This window comes from Thermobia domestica, chromosome 5, assembly GCF_964235325.1.
Source record: "Thermobia domestica chromosome 5, izTheDome1.hap1.1, whole genome shotgun sequence".
Taxonomy (NCBI): Eukaryota; Metazoa; Arthropoda; class Insecta; order Zygentoma; family Lepismatidae; genus Thermobia; species Thermobia domestica.
In genome coordinates, this window is record NC_137458.1 from 263593595 (window position 1) to 263605236 (window position 11642).

Sequence of the window (11642 nt, forward strand, 5' to 3'; positions counted from 1 at the left end):
GAGAAAGATCAAATTTTGAAATATTTAGAGATATCCTGATTTTGAGGATAGAGCAAGTGAACCTTGCCCGGGCGATGAAAACCCTGAAATTCACGAAAACAAGACGATACCGATGCCGACCCATATTTCAATTCTAATTAAGTAAATTTCACTAGTCTGGAATTTTGTATTCTTTGACGTAAGTTTATAGATTCGGAAGAAAATTGTTCTTTAGAAAATTTAGTTCAAAGACCACCCCAACGGCAAGGAAGGAAAATTTGTGTTTTCTGCTCTCCAAGATTCAAACGTATGGCAATACATTTCTCTGGTTGCTGCCCTATGGCCATATTTGGAGAGCGTGTCAGATCATTTAGATGTATCTTAGAATACCTAGTGCTAAGGACTCCAGCTATATCTACCTATGGTAAAAAATTCATAGGACAGAATATGTTTATAATCTACTATGTTTAGAACATCTGTCACACCTTATACACAGTTCATGTTCACCCACACCTTTTCTTTCTTTATTGAATTTAGGCTACTTATTTCTGCAAGTATAAGTTTTCACTGTAACTATTCCTCTTTCTCCTTTTTACCCAATGTAGTCCGTCAGATTAAGCCTTTGTAATAACGTTCGTTCTAGACCTACATATATTTAAAAGACCTGGTCACTCAACATTTAAACCTGTCCGGCTTTTAGTAGTTCCTCTGTTTGCCGTGGCGCTACTGTTCAGGCATGCATGATAGTGCTTGTGGAAAGTGAAAGAAGGCGTTTATCCATAGTGCATGTGGGGAAGTTTTTTGAGTTGTGTTATTGCTTTCTGTATAAAACTGAAATGGTTTATTGTTGTGTTCCGCGGAGCAACAGTACAAAGGAGAAAGACAAAGATGTTTCATTTCACGAATTTCCGTGTGACTTAAGTTTAAGAGAAAAATGGTTGAAAGCTGTTTCCAGAGATACGGTTGACAAAGGACATTGGCAGCCATCCGATCGTAGTGTAGTTTGTAGCAGACATTTTCGATAGGAAGATTATAGAAGTGACTGTAAGAGGAGAATCCTAAAAACAGGTAGTGTTACATCCCTATTTCAAAATTATCCAGTTATATGCAAGATACTCGTAAATCCCCGACAAGACCTTTAAAAAGAAACGGAGTGACTTCTCTTCAAAATGTTCATGTGAAAAAAAAAAAAGAAAATTAAATCTAATTGTGCCACTTCCCATGAGAACGACATAAGCATTGAAAATTCCATTGAATTAACGAAACCAGGTAGAAATTACCAGCGGACGTTAGTTCATAACCGATCATTGGTCCTTGCCTTGAAAACCAGACAAATTCTTTCATTGAAACGTGCTAATCACAGGTTAAAAGGTAGAATTAAAGTTTTAAAAGCCACGTAAAAACAGCAAAAAAAATCATGCAGTGAACTGTCAAATAAACCTGAAATGGTAAATGTTTCGGCATTAGAATCGGCAGCAGAGGAGGGAGATATTAAAGCAATCTTTCTCAAAGAACAGCTTCAAGCATTCGGGCAAATTAAACATAAGTGGAGTGAGGTTGTTATTAGATCCTGTGTCCTGTGGCAAAGTAGGTCTCCGTCTGCTTATGACTTTGTTCGCGACATACCCCTACTTTCTATTCCCAGTAGATCTACTCTTCAGCGATACATAGGAACTTGCACTAAAGAGCATACAATGTCTCTAGGTTCGGAGAGACTCTCTGATCTGCGTCAGTCTGCTCGAGATGAAGAGACGTTAGGATCCTTAATAATTGATGACATGACAATTCGACCCCAAGTACAATACGTAAGATCAAGTGACTCAGTTATTGGTACAGTTGAGATGGATGGGCTTGAAAACAATAGTGGGCAAGAAGCTAATGTTGCGACTCACTTAACGTGTTTCGTATTCCAAGTTCTAGGAACTCATTTCGCACTCCCCTTTCAATATTTTTTACCAACAATGTAACTTTGACACAACTTCATGAGCTTACTCTGAGAGTTATTACAAGCATAGAAAATTCTGGATTTAAAGTAATTAGAATTGTTACCGATAATCATTCCACTAATGTTAAAATGTATGCAGAAATGTGTAAAGGTGACTTTAAAGCACAAATCCATCATCCTTGTGACCCCAACGACCATTATTTCTATTCTATGACTACTGTCATATAATAAAAAATGTTAGGAACCTTTTTCTTGATTCCAAAAGAACTCTAACTAACAAAGGACAAGAAATTACTCGAAAGTATCTCAGGATGCTTTACGAAATTCAGAAGAAAGAAGTGTGAAAACCTGTTAGATTTTTATCAGAAAAACACCTAAATCCGAGCACATTTGAAAAAATGAATGTCAAAAGAGCTACGCAGATTTTTTCAGAAGAGATAACAGCGTCTCTTAAAGTCCTGAAGGATCATGGGGAATTATTCGGCATAGAAGGTTTCCAAACATTCTTAGAAACAATGGGAAGATGGTTTAAGATGCACAATGTGAAGAACACGACGTACCATGTTTATTCGCGCGATGAAACATCAATGCACTTTTTCGAAGTCAGCGATTCTAGGCTCAAGTGGCTCGAAAGAGACTTATACTTAAATGAGTGGAAAAACGCATGTATTTCCGTAAGACGCAACTACTCAGTAAAGCTACACATGATGCCATAGTACTGACAACAACTTCTACAGTTCTTTGCATGAGATACCTTTTAAGTTGTGGATTTTATTTTGTTCTTACCAGAAAATTTTCAAGCGATCAGATTGAAATTTTGTTCAGTTCTGTAAGAAGATTTGGGGGAAGCAATGATCAAACAAATGCTGTTGTGGTTGTTCAAGCTATGCAAAAAATTCTGGCTACCGGAGTTATTGCTTCCTCTCAGAGCGCAATTTTACCGGCCCCCAACAGGAAAGAGTAGATACCACTCTCTTTAATTACACAAGAAAGCGTAAACTTGAAACCTCCCACACGGACAATGAAGAGAAGGACCTTCATGCTTTACTTCAACCTCAGTTGAAGTTACTTAAAAACAGCAATGTTGACTTACAACCGAAATTACAGTCAGCAACATTAGCCGTTATTGCTTGCTATCTTATAAGGACAGTGAAAGACAATATCAATTGCGAAGATTGCAAATCTATGTTCGTGTCGACAAGTTCTGGTCTTCCCATTCTACAGCTTCTGGAAAACTTAGATCATGGTGGATATTTATTTCCCACTCCAGAGTTCTTGAAAGTAGTGCCTGCATTAGATCGAGCGGCTACAGTAGCAATTCCTCACGTTTATAAGCAGCAGAAACCTCTCCTCAAACTTAGAACTCTATTTGAACGCAGCTTGTGTAAGAATCCCAGCATGATCTGCAGGAACCCTACTGCGGATGAAAATCACGTGAAGAAGTTGTGTAGTGTTATTTTAAATAAATTTCTGCTACCGTACATCAGTAATTATTGTCAAAATATAAATTCATTCCAGAGACTTTCGAAGCGCGATATTCGTACAAAGCCATTATCAAGAAAAGTGTTGAAAGTGTAGCAATTAAATAGTATAGATGTGTTCCAGATATTAATTTCATCTTCGAAAATATTCAGAGGGATTCAAGGGCGTTTTTGCATACCAAAACAGAATCTACAATAAAATAATTTATGCGTACCGTGCTTTCGTAGTGAATTTTTAAAAAATCGACTGTGTTCCAAACTCGTAAATTTTCCATTAAATAGTGCTTCCAACTTAATTGACAAATGTGTCCATAATTATATTATTAAACTGATGTATAATTTTGTGTTCTTTAACTGATGGATAATTTTGTGAATATTGTACAGTGGCAAGCAAGTTATATACTATATTGAGTGGCAAGCAAAATATATGTGAAGAATGCATCTAAAAAATGGAAAATCATGAGGTAAGCACTTCAATAGTTTAAAATTATATCTTCTATTATTTATCTATTTTGTATGTTGTCTGTACGATAGGACACTTCAGTATATGGGAACTGCGACGAATGACCAGGTCTTTTAAATATATGTAGGTCTAGGTTCGGTACAAAACCCATTTGTAATCTAGGGTTAATCTGATATTTATTTGCTGAATTACCTCACGTGTTTTAAACTTCTATTTCACTTGTTACGTACATTGTTAAATTAGCAGGTATTAAAGCCTGCATTAAAATTAGACAACTAATTTCTATTCTTTAACACTAGAAAGCAGGACAAAATTTTTGATTCTTTCTAAAACAATTAATAATCATAATATGGAAAAGAAATTTTTTTCAACTCATTAGTTTGAAACAAAATATATCATTGAAGATGGAAAGCAACACGGATGTCATTATAGAGCAACATTGGCAACATAGTTTCTTTTTTGCGCATCATACTTACTAACAACACATGAGCATCGGTAACTTGAAACGATTAGTTGCATATGATTTGCTTAATTATTCGATTTGCTTTTCCTTTCCACCGTACAAACAAATATACGCATTCTTCAAGTACACTCGATTAGTGTCAGGTAATGAGTTTTCCAATCCGTCTCTCCAATTCCACGACTATGCTTGCTACGAAGTTTCTCTTTGACTAGCTATAAATCAGGTGCTAGCACTTAAAAATGACCTTTGCATTTAAAGTGAAACGTCTTCTTTTCAACGACTGCTCTATTTTTTTTGGGGGGGGGGGCAAGAAGAACCCTCATGACATGGAACTTTAGCTTCAGATCATCAAGAAAGGTTTAAAGCACATCATTGCAATACATTCTAGGTACGTTATTAGCATAGACAAATTAATCAGTGAGGACTATTATCCGAAATCTGAAAACAAACATTACTTTCTAGGAAGGATACTTTATACGTGCCTTTTGGATGGGAGGGGTGTCAATGCTTTCCCTAAATATTCATCACTGTAATCTCTGGGTCATGATGATATACCCAACATTTGTTCATAGTCACAAGACGATCGCAAACATTGTTCTTATTTAATACACAGAGGGCCAACACTGCTCATTCCAAATCAACTCTCTGTTATTTCTTAAAAGCCATGAGAATAGTACGACAGTTTTACTCATTCTCGATTTCATACCTCCAAATCTCTTGCATCTAGTCCCATACAAATTACATATACGTATTTTAAGACATGAGCACATTGTATACATACAGCACAGCACTTTCCATACGAGAACACAAACTTATTGATCCCATTACGTATAATAATATCGTTGATATACTTCTGTTAAATGACTCTGAACTATACATATAAATAATTTAAGTAATTCTCTTTGAAAACAACGTAATTGTTGTTATCCACTTATTGTTTACATTTCTACTTCTACTGGCCTTTGGCTTGAAACACCTTTCAAATAATTCATTAGAAAGCATACAGGAGTAGAAAAGGGTGTTCCACTGTCCCTTTTCCAATAAGTATGATGAAATTTTGCACTTCAAAAGCCCCATGGAGTTTTATTTACTTATGCAATACAATATCAGTCAACGTGATTTCTTTGTTGTCAGTTCTATGGCCAATTACTAGCAACATGGTGTATTATTCGCAGTTAATTGGTATCAGTTGATGATAAGCTAAATAACGTAGAGAGAAATGTCGAGTTTCCTAAGCATATTTATTACTTCGACTCAACTTCAACTATGGATGAGATTTGCTCTGCCATAACGGAAAGACAGTTGGAAAGCCTACCTTACTTGGGTATCGCTGACATAATGCTAAACAACTTCTTTCTTTGCATTGCTTTTCTATGATTTTTTGTAGCAACACGCTGAAAGATAAGCAACTAACTCGCTTCTGAAAACTAATGTATTCCAATCCGATGTACAACTACTAGTAGAGAAACGTACCATTAATGTTTATAATAAATTTTATTGGCACACCCAAAGATTTTTCTGGTTTTCTTTTACTCTCTTCAAAGATACTTGCCCAGCACTAAGCTAGACAATGAACGTTAATACTTAATATCAGCGGCGGTTTCTCTTAATGTTTGCATGTTTGTACAAACCTCCTTCCAATATTTTCAATGTTTATTTGTGCTAAATCACTTTTCGTTTTATTGACAACATAATCTTTCCTTAAAGAAGTGCGTTTCAAATGGGGTTGGCTAATAGCTTTCTGCTTGCAAGTTTGACAAGCTCCCCAGCATGGCTACTGCGGGGGTTGCGAGGTGCAAGGATTCTTATAGTGCCTCATAAGGATCTACTATGTTTGCAGATCGTTTGCAAGCAATTCTACCAACAAACACAACTTTTCCAAAACAAAACGCTTTGGAACGGGAAATTCTCCACCATCCCTCCCCCTGCAATATTGGTTGACACGGTTCTCGCCTGAAGGGGAATAGTCCGCTCCTCCAAGTCGCATAGAGGAAAAAAAAAAGAAAAACTTGTGCCTTGCCTAAATGCGAGATTGCCAAGTGCTCATAACTATTGGTTCTGTCAACCAAGTAAGATAAAGGCAGCTACGAAGACAGTAAAGGCGACCTCGTGTAGAGTGAAGACAGATTGAGGGTGTCAATATTTAATACACTTGTATCTGAATGAATAGAAATTTGGCAGCATAGACAGAATATTTTCCTTTTTGGAGAGCAAAAAAAGAGCATTAATTGGAGGAGGGGATGAGATTTTAAAGCGGACTGCAAGCCCTCAACTAACCAATGTCCTCGCAGAAACAATGTAGAACATACGGAACGAAACCCTTGTCATTCTTTACTTTCCCCTTCCGCCTACTAGCACCCACACCTTTGACTGCTTAAGTAAGGGCTAACACCTCTCTTACTAAAAGGTCTTTGAGGGGGAGTATTTCGATGGTTTCTTTTAACGCAAAATAAATCACACTGGAAAAAAAATATTTTATTTAGAGTCGGACGGGAGTATGTTTACGAAGCTGCTAGTGAGATCGAATTGTCGAATCTGTTCGTAGTGTTGTGTGTGCGTGCGTGTACCGGTCTTTGTTGTTCATTGGAACATGGTTGCTGTGATTGCATAATTATGTCTGTCCCTTATATCCGTGAAGTGACAATGAATTCTGTAACGTCTCTGTTAAATGAGCCGTTTTAAAAAAGAAGTTTAGAAGCAAAGCTACTTGTGAAAAACATCGGAAGGCCGATTCCGACTCTCAATATAACACAAGTAATAAGAAGTGCGAAACGAACATTTACAAGGAAGTTTAATCCAAATTTGTACGAACAGCATAAGTGGTTATGTGGATGTGAAATTAAAAATGCTTTGTTTTGTTTTCCGTGTTTGTTGTTCGGGGCAGGGGAAGATGCGTGGAACACAAAAGGTGTTGTAGATATCCAGCATCTGCACGACAAAATAAAAAAAAAACATGAAAATTCGTCAGCCCATATAAAACACGTTCTTAATCTAACTGTGTTGGGAAATGTGAATATTGCTGCTCAACTGGATGCTGGTTATAGGCTGTCCATTCAGAACCACAATCAAAAGGTGACACAAAACAAGTAAGTGCTCAATATAATTATTAATTGCATTCGGTTTTGTGGCGCCTTCGAACTGGCTTTAAGAGGACACGATGAAACAGACTCTTCTTCAAATCCAGGCGTATTTCGTGGATTAATTAATTTTAGTGCTGAACTTGACAGCGCTCTCAAAAGTCATTTAGAAAGCGCAACAGTTTTTAAGGGTACCTCAAAAATTATACAAAATGAGCTTCTCCACTGCATGCTTGAAGTATGCCATGAAGAAATCGCTCAGGAAATAAGAGAGGCGGAATTTTTATCTGTCATAGCAGATGAAACAAGTGACGTAGCTAACGTATTTCAAATGGTGATTGTCTACAGGTACATTGTCAATGGCAAACCAGTGGAACGATTTTGGAACTTCGTCACTCCCTCTAAACACGACGCTCAAACTTTGACTTCTTGTATTATTGAAGAAGTTGGTCTCCACGTGATAAACAATAAAGAGAAGTTGATATCACAAACATACGACGGTGCTGCAGTAATGAGTGGTTCTTCTGGTGGTGTACAGGCTATTGTGAAAAAAGATTATCCAAGTGCTGCTTACGTTCACTGTCATGCTCATCAACTCAATTTGATTATGTTAAATGCAGCGTCGACTAATCGAAACGTCAAGATTTTCTTTGCAAATCTACAGGGTATTTGTACTTTCTTTTCAAATTCTCCACAGCGGACATCTATATTGGACGACATAGTAAGAAAGCGGTTGCCACGATCTGTTCCAACGAGATGGAATTTTAATTTGCGGAGTGTGAACACTGTTTATGAATATAGAGAAGAGCTGATTAGGTGCTTCGAAACAATCCAAAATACAGACTTGAATAATAGTACCATCGACCAAGCATCCCGTCATATTGAAACTTTACAAAGGGAAAGTTTCAAATTTTGGCTGTCATTTTTTCATTCCATAATGCCTCACGTCGACATCTTATACAATCAATTGCAGAAACGAGACATTGATGCTGTTTACGTCAGAGAGATTCTTCAGTCTTTTGAGCGAAAGATATTGGAAGTCCGAGAGAATATTGGTGACGTTGAAAGTGAACCACCTGAGAGAAGGAGAAAATACATTTCCGCGTGGAAAAGAGAAGCGAAAGAGGTGTGTGATGTTATTGTTTGCCAGGCGAAAAACAGATTTAGCTTCAGTGGACACCTTACTGCAGCCTCTCTGGTTACCTCCAACAACTTTTTGAAGTACAACACACATTTCCCTCACGAACAGTTGCAAGCGACATGTGACGCGTATCCTTGCTTAGATCTGAAAAAAACTTCGAACGGAACTTGGTGTAATTTATGGTACGCAAGAGTTCAGAGCAATGTCTGGTGCTCTCTGTTTATTAGATTTCATTTGCGAAAATAATTTGTCATCAACGTTTAGTGAATGTGAAAAGCTTCTAAAAATTATCGTTACAATTCCAATGACAACATCAGAAGCAGAACGTTGATTTAGCACGTTGAAATGTGTGAAAACATTTCTGAGAAATTCGATGTCTCAGGAACGGTTATCTGCTCTTGCAATGCTACCAATTGAAAGAGACTTTATTATGGGAATCAAGGACTTCAATAACAAAGTTGTTGAAAAGTTTGCCAGAAGCAAAGAAAGAAGAATGGATTTTCTCTACAAGTAGGGTAAATATTTTTATTTTCTTTACACTAAATTTTCTATTTATTAATTGAGAAATACTTAGTACTTTTCTCATTACTAAATCTTTGGGTCATGAATCGCCACTAGTACCTATAGCCTGTGCTCTATTACTATTATTTATAATATTAATAATAATAAAAAATACGAGGTCATGAGTGGTCCAAAAGTAGGTATACAGTACCGTACTGATCAGCTCATTGCATTTTATATCATTTCTTATTGTTATCCATCAGATAGACTTAGTTTCTTTATTATTTGTTCTTAATGTATTTTTACTTATATCTTAAGCTCAGAAGAGCCGGAGCAAATAAACCCATACACCAGAATGTTATACTTGATCAATGCAGGGGTGTATACCTACTTTTCGGCCACCCTGTATTGTGCACCACCTAAAATTCAAAGCACGAGCCGCCACTGCTTAATATTGAAATGTAAGATTTGTACATGAGAAACTGTCTCCAAACCATAACAGTATAAAATATATATTCTAAAACAGAAATCAGAAAATAGCCAATGAAATGTCAGTTTATTTTCACAGATAGAAATGAACTTGGTGGTCGATGTGATGGAAATGCTTTCGTTATTTGTTTCAATTGCAAACTCCTTTTATGTGATAATTTTTGTTATATTTTTCTTTTATATATTGAAGGTATTAAATGCCACGGTATCGAATCACATGTGAACTCTGCTCTGATACTGGAAGGAAGAATGCTGTAGATTCGTTGGCAGGATACGGAGGGGGCGAGAAAACGTCGTGTACGAGTATACAGACTCAGATTCAATGGATTGGTCGTAAGTCGCATGAAAAATTGAATGACCATTCCTACCTTCTACTATCAATATTATAAGAAAAATGGGCTTCAAATGAAGTCAAGCGATTATTTAAACTTTTAAATTTTTTTCGACATGGTGTGTACTATCAAAAAGTACCTCAGCCTTGATGAGCAGATAAAGGAAACATAAAGCGACTAGGTGATTAACATTCTGCAGCTGGGACGAAGAAGTCTTGAGTTCGATATTCAGGATCTTAAATCTAGAATAGCAGTACGTAGCTTTATATGTACAGATTGATTTTAAAAGTAGGTTATGAAATCAATATCTTATTCTCTAACAATTGTTCCAGTGAATAAATCGATGTCTGTGCTTAACGAAATTATTTACACTCTATAAACTATATGAATTCCTGTATGTAAGTAGTATAATACCGTAAATGTCCATTCTTCGCAGAGGGAGAATAATTTTATGGAATTTTTTTGAATTTGCTACCCCTGGAAATGTAGTACACTACTTTTGTCATAAAATTTGAAACCCCCAACAACGTAGAATGCACTCTTTAATCAAACTGATAAATTTTTAGAAAACTGATTCAAGTGAGTACTAACTCTGTTCTAAAAGTCATTACAAACTGATGAGCTATTTTTCCGATCACTGAAAACTATGAATTCGACACCAGTATCAGTTATTTTAAACATTTTAATTTTAACTCGTTCCCACTCCCATCATGATGGAGCTGAGCTACACTTAAATGATATTTGAAGCGTAACTGTTAATTCGAGTGACCCAGGAAACCTTGGATTGTACACTTATACCGGTATTTTGGATTACTTTTAAATAAAGATGCAAGGGCTCGGAAAAAACCGGCTTTTTTGGGAAAAAACTCGGTTTTTTCTGCTTCGCTTTTTTGCTTGGGAAATTTTGGGCTTTTTTGAAAATTCCGCTTTAAATTGATAAACCAGATTTTTTTTCGCTTCTCTACAACACAAAAAGTCATTTAATTAGTGGTTGATGTCGATAATAATATAAAACCTCGAAAATAAACCATGAATTTCGAAAAGATATTTCAAACAGTTTTATTTCTCAACATATTTACATTATAAATTCCAAAGGATTAACCAATGTATATAATAATTCTTTTTTTAACCTCCTACATACAAAAGTAAGCAGGGTTGGCAAGAGCCATGGTTGTTTTTGAAAATGCCAAAAACCCGTTTTTTGGGGGGAGTTTAAACTAGGCTTTTTTGGTTTAAACCAGGTTTGTTTGGATTTAGATATTTTGCTTTATGTATTTATATTACATATTGACAGAAATAAGTTTGTTTCACCTTGGTGTTATTATGCAACAACGGGGTTATGCTGGAAGAGGTCACAAAAGCTTAAAGAAGTCCGGTCAGTAAATATCTTAAATTGAGAAACTCCCGCCCTAGCCACCGGGAAAATCCCGTCATTACCCTAAATGTAAAACAATAACGGAAAAAATCCTGTTATTGCTTTGCATGTAAAATTTAAAGGTCAACGTATCATAATCAGTACGCTAAACTGAGGTATTAAATTACAAATTTAGTGCGTACATATCATTGGAAGTACAATCCAATCTAAAGTTGGAAGCTACGTAGGCAATCGAATCGATAAATTTTGTCAATTTATATCAGTATATTTAAGCAACCTTGGCTTCTTTATAAACCAACAGGCATTCAGGCATGCAGAAATATACAATTTAGTTTCGTTTCGTATGTTCAGGCTTAACATCCTTACGTAATACCGAGGTTATCAAGGAGAAGACTT

At 36.2% G+C, this 11642-nt stretch overlaps 1 protein-coding gene across 1 annotated transcript; it reads left to right on the plus strand.

The window, feature by feature from the left end:
- The first annotated feature begins 7637 nt into the window (after window positions 1–7637).
- Window positions 7638–8795, plus strand: LOC145685507 (zinc finger MYM-type protein 1-like). Its single transcript, XM_081757903.1, has one exon. The coding sequence runs from the start codon at window positions 7638–7640 to the stop codon at window positions 8793–8795; it is 1158 nt and encodes a 385-aa protein (XP_081614029.1).
- Window positions 8796–11642: the final 2847 nt, after the last annotated feature.